Source organism: Scyliorhinus canicula, chromosome 5 (assembly GCF_902713615.1).
Source record: "Scyliorhinus canicula chromosome 5, sScyCan1.1, whole genome shotgun sequence".
NCBI lineage: Eukaryota > Metazoa > Chordata > Chondrichthyes > Carcharhiniformes > Scyliorhinidae > Scyliorhinus > Scyliorhinus canicula.
Window position 1 is genome coordinate 90,223,676 of NC_052150.1, and position 27,771 is coordinate 90,251,446.

The following is a 27,771-nucleotide window of genomic DNA, read 5'->3' on the forward strand; positions in this document are numbered from 1 at the left end:
AGAATTTGTAAATATATGGGGTCCAGACAAAATTGGTTCACTAACTGCCATGTTGCATCAGAAGAGTAATTATGACTGCATCAAGAAAGCGTCTGTGCGGATGACACACAGAATCGTACAAGAGAGGGCGAACAACATTTTAACACAGACTAAACATAAAAGCGGGCAGGTTCCATCAGAGTACAGAACACCGTAAATCTCAATCGGTTCCTGACTCTCATCATCTGGACACCTCAAGGTTCAATTCCAAAAAGATTTTTGAAGGTGGGAGTCAGACTCGGAGTTGTCGCTATCTCCCGAGTGCCAGACTCGTTCATGAAGTTTGCGGGCTAACATGGCGCATGCCGATATGGGGTCCATTTCATAATTCCTAGCCAGACGACAGGAATTGTCACGGTGCCAGTGCTTCATGTTCCGTAGGGAAGTTGTAAGGGGGCTGTCGCTATCGTTGGGTGGCGGGTCAGGTTCCGGTGTGGGCAAATAAATCGTTTCAAAGAGGCTGAGAGTATGGTGGTCGGGGTCTCTGGGCCTGTAGTGACTGGGGCCTGGTTCATAGGATCTTTATTCGGGTTTCTCAGGGGCTTCAGTTGTGCTGTCGCTAGCAGCCGAATCAAGTGTCAGGGTGACATTTGATTCTGGGGGGTGTGGTCACGGTCGTGTCTGTGGACATGCTGCTGTGGCTGGGGAGGTAGAACTTGGGTTGTCAGTGGGCGGGTCCTCATTGTCTGCCATCGCCAATGATAGGTGGTGCGAGTGGCTGCACTGCATTCCAAAAACCTTAAGCTGATTTACATGGAACCATCCTGATTTTCCGTTTGGATACGTGATTTTGTAAACTGAGGGGCTTACTTTGTCTGAGATTGAATAGGGTCCTGCAAATTTAGGGGAGAGGAATGAGCTGGGGTTGTATAAGGTGATCATTACTTGCTGTCCTACTGTATACTCTGTCGGATGTACTGTCTTATCAAAGCAGGCCTTACTCTGCTTTAGTTTAGCACCTAGCCGAACAGCTGCAGCGAGCTGTGCTGCCTTAATAGTCACTACCAAATGCTGGACTGCTTTCTCATGGGTCAGGGCGGTGACTGCGGGGCTGGCCAAATCAAGGCGATTAAGTATTCGGTACCCTTCATGGGTCGCCCAGTCATAAGGGCATGGGAGGTATCTTCTGTTGAGCTCAACACTGTGTTCCTAATAAACATCAGTGCGAATGGGAGCACTGTGTTGTGTTGTGCTGCTACATCCCTTTTCTAAGCTGGGCCTTAAGTGTCGGATTCATGCACTCCACAATGCCGTTGGACTGTGGGTGATAGGCAATGTGGAACTTTTGTTTGATCCCAAATATCGTCATCACATTTTTCATAACCCTGCCTGTAAAGTGGGAACCTTGGTCTGACTTAACACTACGGGGGAGTCCCCATCTCGTACAAATTTGCTCTGTTAAGATCTTCGCCGTGGACTTGGCTGTGTTTGTTCTCGAGGAGAATGCTTCGACCCATTTTGTAAATGTGTCTATCACCACTAACACATACTTGTACCATTTCTGCAGGGGGGGGGGGGGGGGGGGGGGAGGGGGAGGGGACCAATAAATACAATTGAAGTTTTGTCCATGGCCCATTTAAATGTTGGGTGTGTCGTAGCTGGGCTATTTTTGCATATCTATCGGGGTTATTTGAGCACAAATTAAACAGTTTTTGATGTAATGGGACACGTCGGTTTTCAAATCAGGCAACCAGCAGAGGGGTCTGAGGTGGGAAAGGGTGGATTCAATCCCTTGGTGTTCATGTCCGTCATGGAACTTGCAAATTATCTCAATCCTGTCCTGGGTGGGGACTCCATACATTCCATCTTTCAAAACGATTCCCTCATGGACCGTCAAAGAATTCCTAAACTTTTCTTAGGGAGCTGGGCAGTTTCCTTTTAAAATGTCTTTTAATGCTTCGTCTTCCTTTTGTGCCTGGGCTAGGTCTTGGATGTTAGTCTGTGAGACCTGAACTGTGTGTATTGGGGCACTCTCGGGGGGGTTGCGAAAGGTGGCCATGTCATGAGCCTGCCTTCCCTAGGGTGTCAGTTTTCACGTTACCGGGTGGGGAGGAACGATGGTGACTTCTTACTTTGACTATGCCATATTTCATGCCTTTAGCTGTCTGAAGGATATATTTGAGCAGTAGGGCTGAGCGTAGAAGTTTTCCGTCAGCAGAAATAAATCCTCTCGATTCCCAAAGAGGTAGGAATTCTGTTCGGCTGTTGCAGACGTACAAACTGTCCGAATATATGTAGGCAGGGGTCGGGAACGAATCGGGGTGCTGGAAAAAGTAAGCAATGGCCGCTAACTCAGCTGCCTGCAAACCCAAGTGTCCAGGCAATTTTAAAGCTATGTCTTCTAAAGCACGTCCTTGTGCATCCTCTATATAAATACCACAGCCTGTTGTCCTTTTTCCCTCAAGGACTGTGGAGGAGCCATCTACGTAAATTCTCAATGTTTTGTCTGTGGGCTGGGGTCCGATACCTGTCTTTCTTTGTACCAACTTAGGAACAAATGGGTCTGTGCTGTGCTTGGGGGCTATGACCTCGCACTCATGTGGGGTTCCTGCATAATGCAAATTATCGGCCAGAAACGTGTGCGTTTTTGTCCGTTTTACAGTGATGTTGCGTCCCTGTAGGAGTAGGGTCCATCGCGCTGCTCGAATTTGGCTTACTGTGCCGTCTTTTAGTCTGCCGTCCAATAAAAGCTGTCTCGGGGTGTGCACGGTCAAAATGGTTACTGGGTTGAGTCCGGTACTGTACGGCCCAGAAAACGGCTAATAGGTACCTCTCGCAGTCTGAAAATCCTTGTTCCACCGGATCTAAGACTCGTGAGGCATAGGCTACGGGTCTTAGACGATTGTGCGTTTCCTTCAGGAGTGAGGCCAAAAGGGTCTGTGGTCACTACCTCTATTGCATATGGGGAGTGTGGATCTGGGGCTTGCAAAGTGGGGGCTGTGCTCAGGGCGCGTTTCAATGCATCCACGGCATCCGTGTGCTGTGGAAGCCATTTCCATGGGGCCTGTTTCTTTAGGAGCTCAGGAAGTGGGGCTGCTTTTGTGGCGAATCCGTCTATATGGTTCCGACAATATCTAACCAGTCCTAAAAATGACCGGAGCGCTGTAGCGTTTTGGGGCAAGGGCAAATCTAAGCGTTTGAGTTCTACTTCACGCTTCCCATGCGTGATGACCGTACCTAAATATGTTACTTTTTCCTGATTGATTTGGGCTTTCTTGGGGTTAATTTTGCATCCAATCGTTGTAACGAGTTGTAATAATTCAGAAAGAAGCGAAATGTGCTCTTCCTTGGTGTGCGTCTGTAGGAGCAAGTCGTCCACGTACTGAACAAGGCATTCAGGGTGGGAAAATGTAGATACTCCATTTGCCAATTGTCTGTGAGAAATGGAGGGGGAGTCGTGGAAGCCTTGTCGAAGGCACATCCACGTGTACTGCTGTCCCTGGAAAGTTAACACTAATTTATACTGGCATGCGTTGTCCAGTGGTATGGACCAAAAGCCATTACTGATATCTAACACCGTAAAAAATTTCAACTGGTGTCCCTGTCTCAACATGGTCTTGGGACTCGTGGCAACGGTGGGGGCTGCTAGTGGAGTCACTTTGTTCAATTCTCTGTAGTTGATGGTCAGTTGCCATGATCCATCGGGTTTTCTTACTGGCCAAATCGGGGCATTATTTGCCGATGCAACGGGATGAATCATGCTTTGATTCAATAAACTTTGAGTTACCTTGGCTATCTCTCCCTCGGCTTGCTGGGGAAAGCCGAACTGTTTCTAGGGCTTGGGATTGGGATCTGTAATGTTTACAACACCTGGGATTTTACCGCAGTCGTGCTTGTGCTGGGCAAATGCTGCCTTATGTCTTTTCAAGACCTCTCTAACCGCTTTGTCTGTGGTAATGTTTTGTGGATCAAACAGTACTCTCCTACTGAGCTGATTCTATGGGCATAATCTCCTACTGTGAGCGTGGCGGGGGCTCGCGCTGGTCTTGCCATTTTCCATATGCATCAGTTGACTGAGTGGAATGAAAGGTTATGTGTACTCATGAAATCAATGCCTAGGATGTGTTCTGCTGCCTGGGGCAAGTCTACTTAAACAAACAAATGTTTTGTTTTGATATTACAGAGCTGGACGTCCAAAAGGGGCTGTGATGTGTCCCTGCTGGAGGTGACCTGTGAAGCCACTAAGGGTAATGGTGTCCATAGTGGGCCATATCTCTTACTGGTACATGATGGAGAGTTTAACTTGGTTTGGGACCCTCCTGTGTCCCAAAGGAACTCTATGGGGTGTCCCCGGACTGTGCCTGCAACAACCAGTCTTCCGGACTTATCCCAAAAGGTATCGCAGACTCAAGTTGGGAGCCCGAACACTGTCAATCAGAGCCATTCATGGCCAAATGATCTGGTTGGGTGCTAACGCTGTGAATGGGTTGGGTATTGTTTTTGGGGGGGGGGGGCGTTTGGGTGCTGATTCCTTTGCTGCTTCGTGGGGGCTTGACATTCTCAGGCGTAATGTCCTTTCTGTCCACAATTATAGCATTCCTGTGTCTTGGGGTGCTGCGCTGTACCTCTGCCTCATTTACCCATGCGGGATCTTGGTGTGCCCTTATTGGATTCATTGTGGCATCTATCTTCTCATGTTCTGTCTTCTTCTGTACCGACTGTTCCCAAGCTCTGGGCAATCGTTTCAGAACCCACACTTCATTGTGCGCTGGGTCTGAGGGGTCGTAACTGGCACATGCCTTCTGTTCTGCCTCTGTGGCATGGGATACTAGAGTAAAGGTCCATTTGGCCGTATTGTCTGCTGAAAAATGGGCATGGGCTAACTCACCAAATACAGCAGTAAAATGGATGCAAAGGTGTCCAGCAAACGCTGTTGGATGCTCTCCCTTTTTCTGCCTGCACCGGTTGAGTCCGTCCACCGGATCTCCTCTATTATAGCCTATGGCGTCTAAAATGGCTGTTTTCATATCTTGGAGGCTACCTCCTCCTACATTTTGTGGGTCGGGAAGGGCTGAACTAACTAAGGGGTCTAAGCACATAACTATGAGCTTTACTTGCTCTGGCTCGTCTAAACATGAGGGTATGTTGTTTTGCTAACTCAAAATAGTGATGTGGATCCAATGTGGAAGGTATCTATCTTCTCGGGGGCATCTCGTAACTGGGTGATCGTTAATGGCGTGGTGTACACAAAATCAGGTTGGCGTTCCATGGTAACCCTGCGCTGCGTGGTAATGGGGTTCATTGGGTTGGGTGCTGCCTGTGCAGTCGGTGGTGTGGGTGTTTTTCTTTTCAGGGCCTGGGGGGCTCTATTTTGATTCTCAGTCTCGCTTGCGTACTGTTGGGCCGTTTGACTGAGTTCCTGCCAATCGGGGCCGTCTTCCTGGTCTACCCGGGGGGCAAAGGTGTCTCGAAACCCATTTTGAACTGATAGCAGGGATTGCAATCTTGCAATTTGCTGCCTACATTTGGAATGATCCACTGAACTCTGCCTCTGTTCCATGGTGGAACTGTGGAGTCCTCGGAGGGCTGCCTTTAGATCATTGCACTGTTTCTTTAATTGCTGCACCTGATTCTCTGTCTGTTCTCTTACCATTACAGCACATTGTGTGTCCTGGTAGGCCTTATCGTACTGGATTTGGAAGCTGTTAAGGTGGGCGAGACAATATTGATGTGCCCTCTTGACATCATCCATTTCCTTGTCCTTCGCCGCTAACTGCACCCAGAGCTGCACATTTAATCTCTTGCTTTTACTTAAATCTCCCTCTCTACTTCTCTCTTCTTCAAGCGGCTTGCGGATCGTCCTCACGACCTCCTCTGTGCCTTGCAATTGTGCCAGACAGGACACGATTGCCATCGGCTTACGAACCTTAGTCAAACTCTTTTTATGGATCTCGGTAAGGCTGTCCCACCAAGTCTGTCATATTTTGCCAGGACCTGTCTCTTCATTCGCACAAAACACAGACCATAGGGGCCATCCTTTCCCCTTCAGGTATCTTCTAATCTCTTCTTCCCATACGGGACACTGTTCTGATCTACTGGTCGCTGCAACCTTGGGCTCTTGTGGATGCATAAGGCATTCCTTTGCCTTCATTGCCATCCCTAAAAATACTTCTGACTCTTCCCGGAAATTTCAAACAAGGGGAATAAAGTGGTGGTGCAAACACGGGTACGGTTCAAGCTATTTTCCAGTTTATGCAACTCCCGAAAGTTTCACGCAACAAAATCTATCGAGTTTACCTTATATCCCTTTGTTACTATGCATGCAAATTACACACCTTCTAAATTCTGGAGGTTTGATCGATACTGATTTCGCTTGTGGTTTCTTTTATTTTGTCAATTTGGTCTTCTAATTCAAAGGTTGGGGTTTGAGTCCCACTACAGTCGCTAATAACTGTTGCGAGTTTCTTTTACTTTGTTTTTTCTGTGGCTCTGTTCCAATTATGGCAATCAGTGAATTAGTCCTTCTTTCTGTGTTATCCATGTCTTAATGCTTAGAGTCGCCAGGTATCAAATTATACCACCACAATTTTCAACCGGCTATCGATCAAAGCGCCAAACACCAGTTAGTTAGTTCAAAGTCAAGGGTACTTTATTTACACACAATTAGTCATGCAACATAAACATTCCTAGTTAACTACACTTATCGACTAAGACAACCTGTACTTAACTTCGGGCACCTGTCTTAGGTCAGAAAACAGTGGTCGCTGTTCGCTTCTGGATCTATCGGGTTCGAAGGAGTAACTGCTGCTCAGCTAGGCTCATCCGTCTGGAAGCGAGCGTTGAATTTGGACTTGCTTCTTGTGTTGCTGCACTTGGAGATGGCTGTGACCGGGGTACCAGGACCAAGAGAGGGCGAACATATGGCAAACTCTTCTTATACTCAGGGTGGGGGGGGGGGGGGGGGGGGGGGGGGGGGGGGAGGGGCGGGGAGGAGGGGGGAGGAGGGGGGGAAAGGAGGGGGGGGTTCACGCTCCTTTTGGGCGGGTCTTTGATTTGGGCCTACTAATTGGGTGATCCCTGATCACTCCCGTTCGATCCTTAGCAATGATCGTGGGCTGGGATCGGATGGCTGGGCATGTCCCAAGCGGTCATTGGCCACCGTTGTTTGCGTTTCCCTGGAGAGGGAGTGGTGCTGCAATGTCTGAGACTGTCCCGGTTGCTTGAGTACCAGTCCCTTGTGTTTGGTGAAGGTGGGCCATCGAATGCATATCGGCCCCATTAAAATGCTAATTGGACGGAGTTTCAATACCGTCGGACTTCTTGCTGGACAAATATGCATTCAGGCTCTGAGCCTGCCTGAGTCTTGGCTTGTCCATTTTACCTACTCGGCTTTGCGAGTTTCTCTGTACCTAGTTGAAAGTGGCCATCCCAGATGGCTATAGTGAACACCACTTGGAGGAAGTACTGAGGATGGATTGTAATCTGGGTACAGGACTTCAATGTACAACATCATGAGTGGCTTGGTAGCACCAATACTGACGGAGCTGTTCAAGTCCTCAAGAAAATAACTGCGAGATTGGGTCTGCAGCAGGCGATGAGGGAACTAACAAGAGGACAAATGTATTAGACACCATCCTTGCCAAACTACCAGCCGCTGATGCATCTGTCCATGAGAATATTGGTAGGTGTAACCATCGCACAGTCCTTGTGGAGACAAAGTCCCGTCTTCACATTGAGGATATCCTCCAACTTGTTGAGTGGCACTACCACTGTGGTAGGTGGGATAGACTTTGAACAGATCGAGCAACCCAAGACTGAGCAGCCATGAGGCACTGTGGACCATCAGCAGCAGCAGAATCATGAATCATAGAATTTACAGTGCAGAAGGAGGCCATTTGGCCCATCAAGTCTGCACCAGCCCTCGGAAAGAGCACTCTACTTAAGCCCAGGCCTCCACCTTATCCCCGTAACCCAGTGACCCCACCTAACTTTTGTTCACTAAGGGGCAATTTAGCATGGCCAATCCACCTAACCTGCGCATCTTTGTATTGTGGGAGAAAGCCGGAGCACCCGAGGAAACCCACACAGACATGAGGAGAAGGCAAACTCCACACAGTCACCCGAGGGCAGAATTGAACCAGGGTCCCTGGAGCTGTGAGGCAGCAGTGCTAACCACTGTGCCACTGTGCCACCCATTACTCAGCCACAAACTGTAACTTCATGCCCCATCTTATTCCCCTACTCTACCATGACCACCAAGCCAGGGGATCAACTCTGGTTCAATGGAGAGTGCAGGATGGGAAGCTAAGAGCCACCAGCCGAACTGAAAAATGGTCAACTTGGGAAAGCTGCAACACAGGACCACTTGTGTGCCAAACAGCATAGCAACAAGTCATAGACAAGAGCTAAGTGATCCCACAACTAATGGATCAGATCGAACTCTGCAGGCCTGCCACATCCAGCCATGAATGTGATGGACAATTAAACAACTCACTGGAGAGGAGGGTCCACAAATAATCACATCCTCAATTAGAGGGCAGCCCAGCACATCAGTGCAAAAGACAAGCTGCTGAAGCACTCACAATAATCTTCAGCCAGATGTACTGAGTGGTGTGGTTTTCTTGGTGTTGTTAAATTCAGGATAGTTGACATAGTGTTCACCAAGACCAAAAAATAACTTTAACTTGAACACAGCTATAATTTATTAACCTACAAATTTGGATTCGAGACGTACTCCTAAATAATACATAGTTGATTATTAACATATAATCAATACTATCTACAACTATTGTCCACACTATAGAAACTATGATCTGCTCTTACTCACACTATCTTTCCTTCAGTCTGTACCCGAGCTAACTCCTTCACTTCTCTCCCCCACACGGCTTAGCATCAATGTCATATATACTTGTAACTCTAGCTCCATCTAGTGGCTGTCCTAGACATTTAATCAACCCTTGCACTTATGATAATATCACAAGTGGATGATCCATCTTGGTCTCTTCCAGAGGTCCCCAGCTGCACAGATGCTAGTCTTCAGCCAATTCAATTCACCCCAAGTGATATCAAGAAGTGGCTCAGGCAGTTGAAACTGCAAAGGCTATTGGCCCTGACAATATTCCGGCAATACTGAAGACATGTACTTCAGAACTTGCAGCGCCCCCTGCCAAGCTGTTCCAGTACAGAAACAACATGGGCATCTAACCAGCAATGTGGAAGATTCGCCGTGTATGTCCTGTACACAAGAAACAGGACAAATGCAACCCAGCCAATTACCGCCCGATCATCTACAGTCAATCATCAGTAAAGCGATGGAAGGGATCATGAACAGTACTAACAAATGGCACTTACTTCGCAATAATCTGCTTATGGATGCTCAGTTTGGGTTCCGCCAGGGTCACTAAGCTCCTGATCTCATTACAGCCTTCGTTTAAACATAGACAAAAGAGCTGAATTCCAGAAGTGAGGTGGGAGTGACAGCTCTCGGCAGCATGGTGGTGCAGTGGTTAGCACTGCTGCCTCACGGCGTTGAGGTCCCAGGTTCGATCCAGCCCTGGGTCACTGTCCGCGTGGAGGTTGCCATGCTACATTGGCCCTTAATTGGAAAAAATGAACTGGGTACTCTAAATTTATTAACAAAAAGACAGTGACAGCTCTTGACACCAAGGCAGCATTTGATCGAGTAGGCATCAAGGAGCCCTCACAAAACTGGAGTCAATGGGAATCAGGGGAATACTCTCCACTGACTGGTGTCATACCCAGCATAAAGAAATATGGCTGAAATGGTTGGTGGTCAGCCATCTCAGTCCCGGGACATCACTGCAGCAGTACCTCAGGGTTCTGTCTTAGGCCCAACCATTTTCAGCTGCTTCACCAACAACTTTCCTTCTAACACAAGGTCAGATGTGGGGATGCTCGCTGATGATTGCACAATGTTCAGCACCATTCACCACTCCTCAGATATTGAAGTAGTCCACATGCAAATGCAGCAAGACCTGGACAATATCAAGGCTTGCGCTGAGAAGTGGCAAGTAACATTCAGACCACACAAGCGCCAGGCAACGAGTATCTACAATAAGAGAGAATCAAACCATCACCCCTTGGCATTCAATGGCATTACCATCACTAAATCCTCCGCTATAAGCATCCTGGGGGTTACCATCAACCAGAAATGGAACTGGACTAGCTATATAAATACTTTGGCGACAAGAGCAAGTCAGAGGTGACAATGGAGGCATGGGACTGCCTCCTAGAAAGGTGTATGAAGGAGATGGCATCCTTTCAATTAAATACAGTGGCTACAAGAGCAGGTCAATGACTAGGAATCCTGTGGTGAGTAACTAACCTCCTGGCTTCCCAAGGCCTGTCCACCACCTATAAGGCACAAGTCAGGCATGCGATGGAATACTCCCCACTTGCCTGGATGAGTCCATGGGGCAGCACAGTAGCACAAGTGGATAGCACTGTGGCTTCACAGTGCCAGGGTCCGAGGTTCGATTCCCTGCTGGGTCACTGTCTGTGCGGAGTCTGCACATTCTCCCCATGTCTGCGTGGGTTTCCTCTGGGTGCTCCGGTTTCCTCCCACCATCCAAAGATGTGCAGGTTAGGTGGATTGGCCATGATAAATTGCCCTTACTGTCCAAAACGGTTAGGAAGGATTATTGGGTTGCGGGGATAGGGTGGAAGTGAGGGCTTAAGTGGGTCGGTGCAGACTCGATGGGCCGAATGGCCTCCTTCTGCACTGTATGTTCTATGTTCTATCAGGAGTGCAGCTCCAATGAGACTCAAGAAACGTAACCCATCCAGGATAAAGCAGCTTGCTCTATTTGCACCCCTTCCACAAACATTCACTTCCTCCACCACCTACACACAGTAGCAGCAGTGTGTACCATTCACAAGAATTGCAGGAACTCACGACGGCTCTTGAGGTAGCACATTCCAAACCCATGGCCATTACCTTCTAGAAGGACAAGGGCAATAGATACATGGGGCGGCATTCTCCCCTACCCGGCGTGACGGAGGGTCCCGGAGTAGGGGAGTGGCGCCAACCACTCAGGGGTCGCGCCTCCCCAAAGGTGGTGAATTCTCCCCACCTTTGGGGCCAGCCCTGCGCCGGAGCGGTTGCCACCAGAAGACCGGCGCAAACAACCGGCGCCCCCGGCAGCGGGGCTGGCCGAAAGGCTTTTGCCGGTCAGCGCATGCGCCGACAGTGACGTCGGCGGCAGCTGGCCGCTGATGTCACTGTCGGCGCATGCGCGATGTAGGGTTCTCTTCCGCTTCCGCCATGGCGAAGGCCGTGGCGGGCGCGGAAGAACATAGTGCAGCCAGAGCACTGACCCGGAGTCTGAACCGGGGACCCCGATCGCGGGCCAGGCCACCGTGGGGGCACCCCTCGGGGTTCGATCGCCCCCTGCCCCCCCAGGACCCCGGGGGCCTGCTCGCGCCGCTGATCCCGCTGTTCCAGAGGTGGTTTAAACCTCGGCGGCGGGAGAGGCCTCCCAGCGGCGGGACTTCGGCCCATCCGGGCCGGAGAATCACCGCAGGGGCCTCTCCGATCGGAGTGGCGAGATTCCGCCGCCGCCACTTCCCGGGTGGCGGAGAATCTCTGCCACGGCGGGGCGGGATTTTTGGCGCCCCCAGGCGATTCTCCGACCCTGCTGGTGGTCGGAGAATTTCGCCCATGGTTACTGTCGTGGAAATCATAATAAAGACAAATTCTTATTTTCGCGCAAAAGCAGTGTTAAAATATAGTCAATGTTCCCAGCATGCTTCGAAATTGGTAATTTCCCTTCCCTTCCCTTCACAATTCCCTCCTTGGTGATCTTTTGATCAACACCTTTTAGTAATTATCGTGTCCTCCGTAGAGAAGGGTGGTTTATATGTATGGAGAATGGACGTATGACAGTTCCCTGCGTGTTATGAGCCTGGTAGCAAGGAGGCAAGGCGGCTAGGGCTGTTCTCCCGTGTTAGTCCAATAAAAATATCTTGGGCAATATTAAAACAGTACCCATAGATGTGCCAATACAGGCCCATAGATGTGCCAGTACCTGGGCCAGGATTGAAGGGAGTAAATGCTGGCTCTCTCAGGGAGGTTGTTGCCTTTCAAATGCAGTGGGCCATTGCTCCTCTTTCCAGGTCACTTTGCCCTCTTGTTTGCCATAAAATTCTATCAGGCAATTTCGTCCGTCCATTTCAATACAAATCCCATGTATTACTTTTTTCCTTTGGCATCTTTGATCACTTCTCCTATTTGCTTTGCTTTGCGGGATGTCTTACGGCCAATGTTAAATGGGGTTCTGAAGTTAAACCCATCCTAAAAAGGTCCCTCTGACTATGGGTCAACTGTACTAACATTCCTAGTCCCACAACACTGAAAAATAAAAAGGAGTGACATGCAATGATGTTTGCTTTCCTAAGTGACTGTGTTTGTAAATTGTATGCGTGCTCATCCTCATGAGCATATCAAGTCATGCAATGGGTCACTATATTCTCTCATCTGGACTCTATCAGGTGTTTTAATAGCTGTCCCAAGGGTCATTAATCTTTTGTAAGACTTCCTGCAGGTTTAAAAATGTTTTTAACAGTGGTACTGTAAGGGTTAACATTCAGCTGCCAGCATAGGACACAGACACAGAGAGATCGGGCGCAGGCTCAGAAGTTATTAAATTTTGCATCTGGTGAGCTCGTATTTGAGACCGTTCTATAAAAATTCCATTATCAATGCAATGTATTACCGCTCCTAATTTACAGAGTGTCTGTCTGCCTAATAGGGTCAGGTGTCGCGAGTTGCGGTACATCCTTCCTGGGGGTTACATGCTCCCTGGCCCCTTGCATAATTGCCTCTTTCCCTCTATTTGCTAACCAGTGTTCGAGGGGCTCATTTCCTTCATTCAAATGATTATTATTGGGAGCCTAGCCCATTTATGCCGGGTGGGACTGCAATCCCAAAGCTTCAAAGCTGACAAAGATTCACCATAAGAGTATTTTAGAAGCAGCAAAACATCCCCTAAGAGGAGTCTATGAATAGCACACATTTAAATCAATTTCCAATGATTGATGTTATAGGCATTAGCTATTCTTAGAGACGTATATTTTTTCTTTGTCAATTCAGAAAAGATCATCTGTCTGCTGAAATGGTTAATGTTTCCTGCAGAATCTAAGGGGCAGAGAACTTGGCATGATGCCATTTACATCTTTTCACGTAGTCTAAAAACTTATTCATATTCAATTCCTTTATTCGTAAAGGCACTTTCTTTCTTTTAAACTGATCGTAATTTCCAATGTTTTCGTTCATTAGAGGGTCAGGTGTCGCTCAACAAAAATCACTTAAATTATAATCTCTGACTCTGACTCACAATGACAGACGATAAAAAAATACAACCCACTTAGCATTCAATGCTTTGACTAAAATTAAATTGGTTAAACAAAACACACAAATTCTCACAGCTCACAAATATATCATAGTTAACCGTTAGCCTTATCTCACGGCTACAGACAAATCTCGCTTTCACCTTAATCTTCTATTTACTTTTACTTCCCCTGTTTTTTTTCGAGAGGGGGTCAGCTTCATTAGATTCCTATGCGGGACATATAGGTTTCCCTGAAATGAAGGGAAAATGCTATAAAATCTCAGCACGTCTGGCAGCATCTGTAGGGAGAGAAAAGAGCTCTTTTCTCTCCCTACAGATGCTGCCAGACTTGCTGAGATTTTCCAGCATTTTCCCTTTCGTTTCAGATTCAGCATCCGCAGTAATTTGCTTTTATATAGAGTTTTCTACCACATTCCATTGCTTTACGATTGTTTCTTTTCATTTTCTTACTCATTTTGACTCCCTTATCTGTCCTCTTTAAGGAGTTCACCTTCTTTCTCGCTCCGGATGTCTTACCGAGGCTTCGGGACAACCTGTGAGGGGGCGTCGAGTTTATTGCTCATGTTCCTTCTGCAAAATATTTAGAACATATACATAACAATAACAACGACCGCCGAAATAATTTACAAATAATACAGGGAGCGTTTATCCTTTCACGAACCTCAAAGTCTTTTTTTTTAATTTTAGTCTTTAAGGCACCTTTTCTTCCCATGCAGCTATCATTAATGTAACTCTCCGAGCATAAGTCACTGGACAGTAATTAAGGCTGCCGAAGCCGCAGACCCACCTTTCAGCTGGGGTCGCGCTATGGCTCTCTCCCTTTCAGCTGAGAGAGTCCTGTTTAGAGATTCGTTTTGGGGTTCACATTCCATTAAATTAGGGAAACTGCAATGACTACGCCAATTTGTCGTGGAAATCATAATAAAGACAAATTCCTCGAGGTTCGATTTAAGGACATTTATTGACACAAAGAGAGAGTGTTCCAGCTGCAAAAGCTAGTGCACTGCACTCTGAGTTATGCAGTTGAAAACCATTATATTTGTAGTGTGAAATAAACAACTTTGAAGAGATAAAGCTTGGGAACATACGCAAGAGGAAATATGAATATTTTGCCCTTGGTTTAAAAACAATTCGAGTACGCATTTCGTTGTCCTTCGGAAGAACAACTTATTATCATAATAAGGCCGAGTACAAAATACTAAGCAATATTTAGTTTACATTACTTGACCAACTTATTTTTGCTCAAAAGCAGTGTTAAAATATAGTCAATATTCCCAGCATGCTTCTAAATTGGTAACTCATTAACTTCCCTTCCACAGTAACACCACCACCTGAACTTTCCCCTCCAAGTCACTCCCCATCCTGACCCGGAAATATAATAATAATCATTATTAGTTTCACAAGTCGGCTTATATTCACACTGCAATGAAGTTACTGTGAAAATCCCCTAGTCACCCCACTCCGGCGCCTGTTCAGGTACACTGAGGGAGAATTGAGAATGTCCAATTCACCTAACAACACGTCTTTTGGGACTTGTGGGAGGAAAATGGAGCACCGGAGGAATTCCATGCAGGCAGTGGGAGAACGTGCAGACTCCACACAGACAGTGGCCCAAGCCGGGAATCAAACCGGTTTCCTGACATTGTGAAGCAACAGTGCTAACCACTGTGCTACCGTGCCACCCTTATATATTCCCGTTCCTTCACAGTCACTGGGTCAAAATCCTGGATCACCCTCGATAATAGAACACTGGGTGTACTTGCACCATATGGACTACATCGGCTCAAGAAGGGAGCTCAGCATACCTTCTCTGGGGCAATTAGGGGTGGCAAACAAATGCTGGCCTATCCAGTGAAGCCTACATTCTGTAAAAATGAATTTAAAAATCCTTCCATGACCATCAAGTTTCTTGAAATGGAAAGTGAACCCAGAAAGATACCACTGCGCCACAAGACCTCCTCTAACTTATTTTTTTAAGTATAAGTCCCCAATTCCTTTTTTCCAATTAAGGGGCAATTTAGAGTGGACAATTCACCTACCCTACACATCCTTTCGGTTTGTGGGCGTGAGACCCACGTAGACACGGGAAAATGTACGTACTCCTCACGGACAGTGACCCAGACCCGGGATCGAACCTAGGACCACGGCGCCATGTGGCAGCAGTGCTAACCACTGCGCCACCATGCTGCCCTAGACCTCCTATTACTTAGAGTAAATGAATTCTTAAAACAAAAGTAATTTAAGCTGCAACAATATGATTACCTCACCCATCATTTCATTGCATGCAGTTTTGTTTCTGCAATATTGCTTCTCAACTGCTACACTGTGAGCTGTGTAACCATTAAGAGCTTCTGTTCACCATTCCAGTCTCCATTTATTTTGCATTCCCAGTCATGGGGCCAGCCAAGTGACTCATCGCAAATGCAGTGACCACATCTGACTAATGTAAAAATGGGAAGGTTGGAACTCTCAGCAATTCTGGAATCATGTTGGATTGTTTGCGGGGGTTTTATTACTTCTGAGAGAAGAAACAGATGGCATATGGGCATTTTACCTTATTACTATTGCACACATGAATCTCTCATGTTTCAGTTGTTGCTAGCTTTACATCCTGGACTCGAAAATGATGCTATTTTGAGCAGAAAATGAGAAATATCTTCTGTATTTTTGTCACTGCATAAAGCTATGTCACATATTAATGTGGAGGAGGGAAAAGAATGTTCCTCTGGACATGAGCTATAAGCCTAAAGGCTCCTTCACACCGCAGCTGAACAGCCCTTAAAATGCGATGTGAAAGCCTGCAGATTAGCTGTGCTTAGAAGCAATGATTTGATGCAATTTCAAACCGCCTGAATTGCTATCCAGTGTCAGCGTGGGGCTCCGTTATACGAGCAGACCTTTTCATGCGGTTTCCTTACACACTTACCTTTAGCTCAGCTGCGGTCACCGATAGTCTTGTACTGTTTTAATGTTTGTTTTGTACAGTCAGGCTGTCGACAGCGAAGAAACCATCCACCCAGAGGGTGCATACACCATAGTTAGTGGTTTATTTAGATCTGATACTTCACAGTGTGATTCTAACTGCCTGTGTGAAGAAAATAGGCAAAGCTCAAGAGGCACTGCTCTATTCATCACTATTATAGTTTTATTTTGCCACTGGAGGCTTCAGAAGATCCGTACAGCTTGGGTCACCTTTCATTAGCATTGAGCGCAATGCTTCTGGGTGAGTTAATGTGGAGAATAACAAAAGACAGAACTGCAACATGAAAGCAAGAAAGCAAGCGTTATTTCTTTGACGGTGCTCCTTTCCATCATGCTTTCACCTAGCATAATGCAATTGCAAAGTGTGATAGACTTGAATGATGAGGAGGTAGCAGCCTGTTCATACTGTGCCTTCCCTTGTAGGCTGTATAACCTGGTTTTAAGTGCCTCCATTAGAATGCAATGCTTCCGCGTTTTAGTTGACTGATTTTCTTTCTTGGTTTAATGGGTTTTCATAAAAGTCTGTAGAACACAGGTTACATTGTTTGATTACTGTATATTTTAGTGAATGTAATGATGGAAGATGCTTATATATTATTGTATTTTTTCGTTGGAAATTCTGCTGACTTCATTTTTGCATTCAATTTCTGGGGGGAATCTTTTGCATTGCTAATATTTTATTTTTTTATTGTCCGGAATGAACAGACCTTGGTTTGCTTTTACTTACTATTCAAATATGTTTATTCTCCGTGTTATCAATTACTTTAAAAAAAATATGCTAAAGCTGCAGGTAAATTTAATTGATCCGATACATGCACCGCAGTGTATTGCGAAATACTCAAGATTTATCAGGCTTTAAGTAAGGGGACAACAGTTGCTGAATGTCCTCTGGATTTGATGCTGACACGAAACTTGTACCTGTCTTATATTGTAATATATATAATATAATTGCAGTAATATCATGTTGTCCATTTATGATATGGATTCTGCCCTAAAATATATATAACCCATACGAGTTTGACTTATTGTAATAGGCTCGAGCAAGGGTTGGTAAGATTAGGCTTTGTTAATGAATTTATCACCCTACTTGGCACCCCAAATCTGCTGATGGCGTAAAGAAATCTCTTTTTTATTGCATGTTTTCTGTACAAATTTGTAAGATGAAGGGTAAAAGTGCTGAGAAGTGAAAGACTAAATTCATGCAGCGTACTGATCGGGTCCTCAGCTTGGTTTGAGAAAGACATTTTCCCTTAGGAAGGACTTTCTGCTGTGGAAACTGCTTCCTGTTTGCTGATTTCAATATGCATTCGTATTTATCAACACCTTAAATAAAAGAGATTGGCCGCTTTTACAAACTGCTGATGCTGACCACATATTATAAAAAAAGGTTAGGGGACATTGCTGATACTTATTCTCTGCCATGTATTGTATGATTTGATAAAATAGCAATTCTGTATCTCATTGTTTGCTAAAATAATGAAAAGAGGTATTGTTTCTACTTCCCTGAAATTCCAACGGTAGCCCCAAGTACTCATGATCACTCTAAAATGAGCAACGTCTGCATCGGAAAAAAGTGTCACCTGAGTCCTGTTAAACAAACTTTTATCTCACTCTTATTTTTACACCACTTGTCAATCGTGAGTGTAGATAAGCTGTGAATTTGCGCCAATGGATAACATGTTTCAGTCTGGCGAAAGTCATGTTAGTTATTTGGGACCTATAATGGAGGGCAATGCAACCAATTTATTAATGCCAAAGATTGAACTAAACAAATTAAACCTGACAGAGTATTTTTAAATAGAACATAGAACATAGAACATAGAACAGTACAGCACAGAACAGGCCCTCGGCCCTCGATGTTGTGCCGAGCAATGATCACCCCACTTAAACCCACGTAACCCGTATACCCGTAACCCAACAATCCCCCCATTAACCTTACACTACGGGCAATTTAGCATGGCCAATCCACCTAACCCGCACATCTTTGGACTGTGGGAGGAAACCGGAGCACCCGGAGGAAACCCACGCACACACGGGGAGGACGTGCAGACTCCACACAGACAGTGACCCAGCCGGGAATCGAACCTGGGACCCTGGAGCTGTGAAGCATTGATGCTAACCACCATGCTACCGTGAGGCCCCGGATATTGGCCGGAATTCTCCGATCCTTGCGATTCACTTTTCCCATTGGCAGTGCACCCCGCCTGTTGTTTCCTGGTGGCGTGGGGTGGTTACAATGGGAAATACTATTGACAAACAGCGGGAAGATAGAATCCTGCCCTCAGCGAACGGCACACTGCCGAGAAACACGCGGCTGGGGAAAGGAAGAATCCAGCCTGTCACCCATAACAATTAGAAAAGTGCCATCTATTCAAAGAAACATTTTTGTTTACTCCAATATACCACATGACCCAAAGTGATATTCAGCTATTGAGTGTTAGCACCAAATTTAACCTTTGACAGATTGTAATAATGCCAATTTTCTTTTTTCCCAATTTGATTTGTGGCTGGATGTCAACCAATTATGGTTGTTGTTTTAAAAAATTCCCCCTAAAGTTCATGTTGGAATCACGAGATAAAGTAAAAGTAGATTACACATTTTGAGCTTCAAAAGAACAATATTACTGTAGAATAAAGTATATTACACAAATAAATATACGGTGAAAGAACCAATAGAACAATACAGACTTACTTTTGTGAAATTTGTATTTATTTCAGAATAATGATATGTCAACTGGGAACTTGCAGAATCTGGACCACCCAGTGAGACAGATGTTCCCCTAAACTAACAGCAGTTCAAGGCTTAAGATCACTAATAGGTAGTGGGTGCTTGTTTTGTTCAAAAAAATAGTGTATTTAAAATATTTTGGTCACTTGTATCATCATGCTTTCAACATTTTGTGTAAGATTTATAGAAAGTTACCTTTTCAGGTTCAAATTCAACTTCAAGTGAGGCATACTATACAGGGTAATACATTAATTTAGCACTCATGTTCATGTGAAACTTGCCTTTCGTCAAAATCTGGTTTCAAAAATGGTGTCTGTTTTGGTCACGTTTATGTAAACATAAGTTTCTGAACGGCAAGCTCACCGTGTGACTTTTAATAAAGATTTTGATTGGCGTGCCATCCTATTTTTATAAACTATCAGATAGCTGGTATCCTGAGGATTATGAGATTTCCACCATGCTCTGTAGGCGATGAGTCACAGAGTTCAGAGGAAGCTCCTTACAGCTACTGAAGATAACAAAAAAAACAAAAAGCCCACTATGACTGAATGGGACCATACTCAGCACAGCACAATGTCTTATAAAAAATAGATACATTGACATGGTCCATGCAATAGATTATTTTATTTTATTTTTGAAGGATTCATTTTTTGACTGTCAGTTCATTAATATCTGACACTGAGGTTAAGACTTTAAGCTCAGTTTGCGATACCAGTTAAATATATGACAGTTGCACTCATTACCCAGATAAGCTTTCCAACAGTTGACAATCTACTCCTTAATGTAACCATCAGGAGTCAAAAGAGCCTGGTAGCGCATTCCAAATATCTGAACCATTGGTAGCACACAGTCCAAAGCATGTAAGGTGAAATAATTAATCTTTCTTGCTGAAAATTTAAAAGCAACATGACATAGTGAGGAACTACTTAATTCATTGAAAGATACAGAAGCAATGCACAGTGGCAGTGATTTATATTATAGTTAATCAGCAACCTCTTCCCATTTTGGTAACATAGTTATCTGAGTACTAAATTTATTATTATTGATTAAATGTGTTGGAGTCCCTTTGAAGATTGCCACTGGATGTGCACGGTTACAAATGCTGACGTTTTCCAGATAGTCCGAAGATTTATGCATAACTAATTACAGTTCCTCATTTGTTTTCCAACAATGGCTGGTTATCCTAAGGTAGAAAATCTCATTGTGGAAAGTTATAGATGCCTTTCTCTTTGAAGATACATTGCAACATTCTGTGATGACTTTCAAGCTTTTACTGAACTTCTAAAATTCTATCAAGCCCTGAATAATTTTAAATTTGCAAGAAACTTTCCCAATGATTCTTACTGATTCTTTTGGAAAAAGCCATTTATTACTGATCTTGCATTATGTGAATTCTTACAGGTTTTAAAAGGTGCAGAGAGCTCAACTAAACCTCATCCCTCAATTGAAGGCAGGGTGCTCACTAGGAAGTATTCAACAGTGGCGCACTGTCTGCAGAGATTGAAAAAATACCACTATCAAATATGCAGAAGCAGCATGAGAAGGATTCCCGCAGTCAACTCAAATGAGGCAGAACATAAGTTTCACTGCTGCTCCATACATATGATCCCCTGCTACGATGCGCTGTAAACAGAACAAAGTAATTTCTTTGATCTTGCCAAAGGACTCAATAGCAATAAAGTTTGAGGACTTTCAATAAGAGCTGTAATCAGTGGTCAGGTCAGGAAGTGCCTCTGACATCCTCCCAGTCTAATGTGTGGGCATACCTATAACATGGATATTGGTGTGGCACTCACCCCGATAATTGAAAGACCCCAGCACCATAATCTGACAGACTGACAGACAATTGGGTGGAATTTTCACCCCACAATTTACCAGAAATTCTACCTCTGGTTTCTGAGGATGCAAAGCGATAAAACATGGTGTGGGAATTCAAGAAGGGAGTCATCCAGAAAGTGAGGTGTGATAGTAAAGCGTTCTGCCAGAATGGTAACCCGGAAGGAGGAAAGGGGATGAGTGTAAGAAAAGCAGAGATTGTGAGCTTGGAGGTTGTGCTGGAAAAAGGTGCAGTGACAAGGTTGGTCAGGGTGAGGGGGTAGGTGGGGGGGTAGGTGGGGGTGTGTGGGGAGGGGTGTGGTGGTGTGTCCATCGATGCCTTGTCCTACCTCACCTACTAGTTACTGTTTTCTGCCAGAAATAGCTAAACATATGTCCAGTTGCATTCAAATGAGGCTTAACGGTTAACACCTGACTTGCTCTTCTGGGGAATTTCCATTAATTCCCGTCAGGAGTTAAATTGGCCCTATTGTCCAGCCTCATTTTCAGTACTCCCATTTTAATTGTAGAAGTGACAAACCTCTTCTTTTGTTGTCAATGTGTGTACAAATCCCCATCATTTACAGGAATACACTTAAATGGCTTATTTCTTCTTTTCCACCGAACATACTGCTATTATTCAGGCTATACATCTCTGATCTTTACATTTGCTGCCTAGTACAAAAAAAGAAAGAATCAATATAAAAGATTACTCACCAAAAGTTTGGTTGTCTGCAATTTTTAAAAGATGTTATCCACACACCAACGTTCTCACCCTGCTTCTCTATGACCTTGGGCGAGACAAACAGAGCCGGTTTCAGGTTTGATGCAGCTATTTTGAAAGCAATCAGTGTTACACAGTTTGAAGGAGAGGATCAGGACAAGTTGGAGAAAATGATTTATTGTTTTAAAGAATACATTTTGAAAAGGTTTGAAAAGGAAACAAATACAGTGCTGGTTAAAATAGCTATTTTTATTATCGATGCAATAGAGTACTGATAAATGTTTGAATAATTTACCAAGACAGCCATACTGGGATCAGGATTATCCTGAGATCCGGATTTCTTAAATTGATGATAAAAATAGTTAGATTGCAGGGCTTGGTGCACAATCTATTTATTCATTCATCTGCTCAGCCTAAAAGGGACAGATGGCACTTAGCAGAAACATATTTTCACAAAAAAGCAATCACATTTCAACAATGTTTCACTAGCTGCACAAAAGACTTGGTAGTGGATTGACTATATATATAGACAACCATTTATATTGTTTCGAACCTAATTTAAGTCATGAATTCTTTACAATGGAAACTTGAAATTGCATGTTTGGCCGATGTATGTAAATCTCTGGAGTCATGTATATTCTGGGCTAAATATTGGCTTGCTCCCACTTTTTGATGTGGAGGTTGCAATTTCCAATCTGCTTGTGTCCAGCTCCAGCCTCCTCATTTGCTTGATTGTAGCATGCAGTTGAGTGTGACCAATGATTCTTGCTTGCTTCCTGATCAACAGGGTCCCTGAACTAAACCTCATCCTGCTGTCTCCCATGATAAGCAAGCTGCACATGGTGTCCCTATGAACCTGGGATAAGGTGATGGCAGCTGTGAGCTCAGGGAGTATGACCAGGAGCCCTGGCCTCCCGTGCCAAAAAAAAAGTCAACGACCTACACCGGGTAGCACGAGTGAGTAGACGCTAACACCTCACCCCCTCCCTCCCCAAGGGAACATCCATCTGCCAACTCCCCATGCGACTCCCAACCCTCCCTCAACCCTCTTCCCCCTCTCCTCCTTCAACCCCTCCACAACCCTCCCTTCACACACACCCTCCCACCACTGTGGACCACGCTAACAATGGCTAATGGTGCCCCCTCTGTGTCGCCTCACAGAAATCTCTCCCATAATCGTCGGGATAGGGCCCAGGCTGACGGTGGGGTGCCGGACTTAAGAATCCTCACCTCCTTCAAGGAGCCGGGCCTTGGAGATGACTGGTGTGGCCGACGACAGGGAAGTCACTCATGTGGAGGTTGGCGGACACCGCAGAAATGAGGAACCACCAGGCTAACCACCCGAGGGACCTGTCAAACTTGAATTGTTATTGCCTTACTGACTGACTAATTCCTCCCACTGACCGCCTGTCCTTTCTCGCACAGGTCCTCCAGCTGACGGCGACGGCCTATCCTGGGCGCCACCCTCTCCTGCCTCCCAGGAGTCCACCTCGGATGAGACCTCTGAGGATGCAACCATTATAGTCGCAGCACAGCTTACATCCCCACCATCCACCAGCGCAGATACACACACCTCGGTGGAAAATGTTAGTGGTCAGGCTTCCAGGGCACAATCAGGTGACACCACACCGCTGATCATACACATCAGGTGAAAGCAGACACCCCCAGGCGAGACAGCAGTCGGTAGTCTGCTGGATCCTAGGACCCAGCTGGGTCCCAGCCTGATGCTGAGCTTGTGGTACAGAGATACCCGGAGCTGTTGGGGACTGTGTGGGGCAGCCGAGACATTCAGAGGGAGATGTCAACCTCACTCCATAATAATCGCTTATTGTCACAAGTAGGCTTCAATGAAGTTACTGTGAAAAGCCCGCAGATCCAGAGCCGCTTGGAGGTGTCCCAGAGGCTACAGGCACAGGAGATGGCGCCGGCAATGCCGGCAATGCGTGGAACTGAGGCCAACACTGCGAGGGTGGCGACTGCAGTGGAGAGCCTGGTGCACAACGTCAGCACCATTAATGAAGGTGTCCAAGGTGCCTCAAAGTCGGTGACGGCCATGGCTGAGGGTCTCGGCAGAATGTCTGCCTTGCGGGGAGATATGACCCAGTACCAGGCTAACCTTAATGAGATTCTGCGGGACTTGCCCAGCTCTGAGATGGGCACGGCTGAGATACTGCAGAGCCTGCCCCACTTGCAGGTGGGCATTGCCGAGGCACTGCAGAGTATGGCCCAGGCACTGAGGAGCATTTCCGAGGACGTCGACCAAATGGTGCGTCCATTATGACACCTCTGTCACTTTCTTCCGCAATGCGGGCTGACCTCCGATCCCTTGGCCCATCTCTCCAGGCATCTCCCTCTCCATGGCACCAACCCACCCTCCATCTATGAACATGTCCCCGGAGCTGTATTCCATCCCCTGGGTGTTCGGATGTTGGCTGCCGTGTGTGATATTGACTCCCACATAGTGTCCAGGCATCAAGTTGTGATCGGAATGCTAGGCAATGACTCCCACATGCTACATGGCCCAACCACCCACGGGGATCCACTTGGGATGTGTGCGGTGCTTACTTAACCACAATTGCCAAAGGCGTCAGCCGCACAGCCAGGGGCCTCGGCAGTCAGAGGGGGTTATGGGTGGTCATGCAAACAGGCAGCTGGGACAAGGGTTGTTCCCGGAATGGGTACACACGATCCAGAGGTTGGCAGGATGGTGCCGTGAGCAAATGCCCCCCCCGGTTGCCCCCCCTCAGCACCTACCCACCTCCCCTCCTATGGCGGTCCACTCATATGGAGGGCCCCCACCGCCAGCCAAGGGTCCTCCACACCCACCGAGCACTGTGGTGGCAACCCAGCACCTCTGGTCTCTTTGCCTATGAGCAAATATGGCTACTCACCTCCTCGGCTCCCCACAGATGCCCTTCCACCTGGTTAATGTTTTCAAACGGAATATTAATTGGCGCGTGACCACTTGGTGAGGTGGCAGTTGACTGTCGGGAGATCGATGAATATGGGGTGGCTCTCGTTAATTGTATGGAAATGGGGCTTTAGTGGTGATAACTGGTTTCTGGGATAACTGGGAGTGGGCTGGCCGCTTTGCAAACTATTTGGCGCCTGGCGCAGTTCTCCTTTTTTGACCTTTCCTGCGATTCACTGCCCTCGTTTTGCTTGGGCGAGAACGTAACAAGACTGGAGAATCGCGCCCTGGGCCATCATGTAGAATAATTCCAGTTTTGTAAAGACATTCATTTTCTTTCCATTTAAAACTTGGATATTATTCTGATGAACGTCTTGATATCAATCCAATATTTGCTTTTTATTGGATTGAACTTGTTCCATTTAATTTAAAGTAACTTTCTGGATTTGCCTTTGCCATTCCAGTTACAATCCTATATACCTCGGGCAAAATTCTCCGACCCCCAGAAGGGTCGGAGAATCGCCTGGGGGCGCCTAAAATCCCACCCCCGCCGTGGCAGAGATTCTCCGCCACCCGGGAAGCGGCGGTGGCAGGAATCTCGCCACTCTGATTGGAGAGGCCCCTGCGGTGATTCACCGGCCCGGATGGGCCGAAGTCCCGCCGCTGGGAGGCCTCTCCCGCCGCCGAGGTTTAAACCACCTCTGGAACGGCGGGCTCAGCGGTGCGAGCAGGCCCCCGGGGTCCTGGGGGGGCGGGGGGCGATCGAACCCCGGGGGGTGCCCCCACGGTGGCCTGGCCCGCGATTGGGGCCCCCCGCTCAGACTCCGGGCCAGTGCCCTGGCTGCACTATGTTCTTCCGCGTCCGCCACGGCCTCCACCATGGCGGAGGTGGAAGAGAACCCCATATCGCGCATACACCGGCAGTGACGTCAGCGGTCAGTTGCCGGGGCCGCCGGTTTTTTGCGCCAGTCTTCTGGTCGCAACCGCTCCGGCGCGGGGCTGGGAGGTTCGACCCCTGAGTGCTTGGCCCCACTCCCCTACTCCGGGACCCTCCGTCACGCCGGGTAGGGGAGAATGCCGCCCCTCCATGGGCGCGATTCTCTTCCCCCCACGACGGGTTGGAGAATAGCGGGAGGGCCTTCCCGACATTTTTCCCGACCTCCCGCTATTCTCCCCCCCCCCCCCCCCCCACGGCCGCCCCACGACACGAATCGCTGCTCGCCATTTTTTTACAGCGAGCAGCGATTCTCCCCTATCCGATGGGCCGATTTCCCAGGCCTTTACGGCCGTTTTCACGAATTTAAACACACCTGCTATCACAGTTCGTGAAAATGGCCGCAAAGTGCCATTCTGCACAACCATGCTGCCGATTGGCACGGCTGCACCACGGCCGTGCCAAGGGCGGCATGAGCCCGCGATCGGTGGGCACCGATCGCGGGCAGCGGGTCGATTCCCGCGCACTCTTTGTCCCTCCGCCGCCCCGCAGGATCAGTCCGCAGGGCGGCTGAGGGGCATGACGGACCGTGCATGCGCGGGTTTGATGCATATGCGCGATGACGTCATCCGCTCATGCGATGGTTGGAGCCGTCCAACCCGCGCATGCGCAGCTGACGTCATCATCACGTCAGCCGCCGTGAGTCTTGGCTGCCGGGCTTAGCGAACGTTCGCTAAGCCCCCGCTGCCGTTCTTCCCGGGGCCGCGATGCTAGCCCCGACCGGGGGGGTGAATCGGGTCCCGGGAGGGGGCGCGGAGGCTGCCGTGAAACACGGCCGGTTTCACGGCAGTCTTTACGACTCTCCGCATTTGCGGAGAATCGCGCCCAATGTCAAAATGGAGAGGAGGAGCAGTGGGATCTCGAGGTACTGATAAACATACATGAAAAGTAATGATAAAAGTTAGTAAGGCCGTAAAAACACACACACTGCTGTTAATTTTTAAAGGAATAGAATTGAAAAGCAGTGAAGTTATGTTAATCTTGTACAGAAATTTGGGGCGCGAATCTCCAGAAAAATTTCTAAGTTCATTTGTGGCTGATTTTTCAGGGAGTTTCCCGCCGGATCTGCCACTGATTTCCCCACCGCTATTCAATGACATTTTGTCATTTTTTGGGGGGCCCTGGGGAGCTTCTCATCGGTTTAGCCCACACTTAGAATTTATTTTAGCACTGGAGAGTTGAACTCAGAGATAGGGCCACCATTTTGAAATGGTGCCCCCCACTAATGAGCAATGCCACACTCCTACAAACATGGGCACTGCCTCATACCCCCCAAGTGAGGACACCATGCTAGGGGTCCCTGGGGGACCCCCTCTTCAGGCCCCCCCAAATTCCCTTACAGCAACGCTCCCCCTTCCAGGACCCACACCATTAGGAACTCGGCCCATTTGAGCCGCAGAATCGCTGGGGCCCCAGAGATTCAGTCGTCGGAGCAGTTGAGGCGATTCTCTGGGCCCCGCGTGTACCGGCACCGCACGTCCTTTGAGGAACTCCCGGACCGGGCATGCAGGAGGAGACTGCGGATGGGCCGGGAGATGGTCAGACACATCTCCCGCATGATGGCACACCTGGCACCGCGAGGGAGTGGGGGAGGACACCGGTAGCCGTCAAGGTGACGGTCGCCCTGATCATTTATGCCACGGAATCGTTCCAGTCGTCGAGTGGGGATCTGTCCGGAATCTCGCAGGCATCAGTGCAGAGGGGCACCTGTGCTGTCACTGACGCCCTGAATGCCCTTGCGGACCGTTACATCCAATTCCCTGTGGACCCCACCCACCAGGATGTTTCTCATGTTTCAGTAAGACATTTGTAGAAGCTTGTAAAGTTAATGTAAAACATTAATTCATTCAACATCTTGAAACCATTTAACATCTAATTTCATGTTTAACTTTATCAGCTGAACAATGACATAAAACGTCCTCAATTTTTACAAATTTCTTGCAATAAAATATATTTTCTCAATGGCTCCATCTATTTGTAAAGGGGAGGTAGTGAAGAGGGGAGGGAGGGAGAGAAGATGGAGGTAGGGGAGGGTTTTGACATATCAATTGTTAATTGACAATCTCAATGTCCGAAAGCAGCAGCTTCTGAAGAGCAGGGTCCTGGCACACATCTCCTCTGACATCATTGCAGGATGTCCTTTGCCAGTCGGGTTGGGTGATTGATTTGCTGCAATACCTGTCAGACAACTAGTTCACATTAGCTTACAGGAGTTTTGGATTTTTCAACTAAGGCATTAAACTTTGTTAAAGCTTTTGAAATGATCAC

At 47.1% G+C, this 27,771-nt stretch overlaps 1 protein-coding gene across 5 annotated transcripts in view; it reads left to right on the forward strand.

Moving 5' to 3' along the window:
* Positions 1-27,771, forward strand: part of LOC119966118 (zinc finger protein 385D-like) — a 1,141,865-nt gene that overhangs the window by 257,224 nt on the left and 856,870 nt on the right. The window contains exon 1 of one of the 5 annotated variants that reach the window (XM_038797354.1): positions 16,244-16,572. The exons of 3 other annotated variants lie outside the window; for them this stretch is intronic. In XM_038797354.1, the coding sequence (XP_038653282.1) occupies positions 16,563-16,572 (10 nt within the window). In that variant the 5' untranslated portion in view covers positions 16,244-16,562. Of the gene's footprint in view, positions 1-16,243; positions 16,573-22,426; positions 22,556-27,771 lie in introns of those variants that run through there. One more of the 5 variants, XM_038797353.1, reaches the window with a different exon arrangement.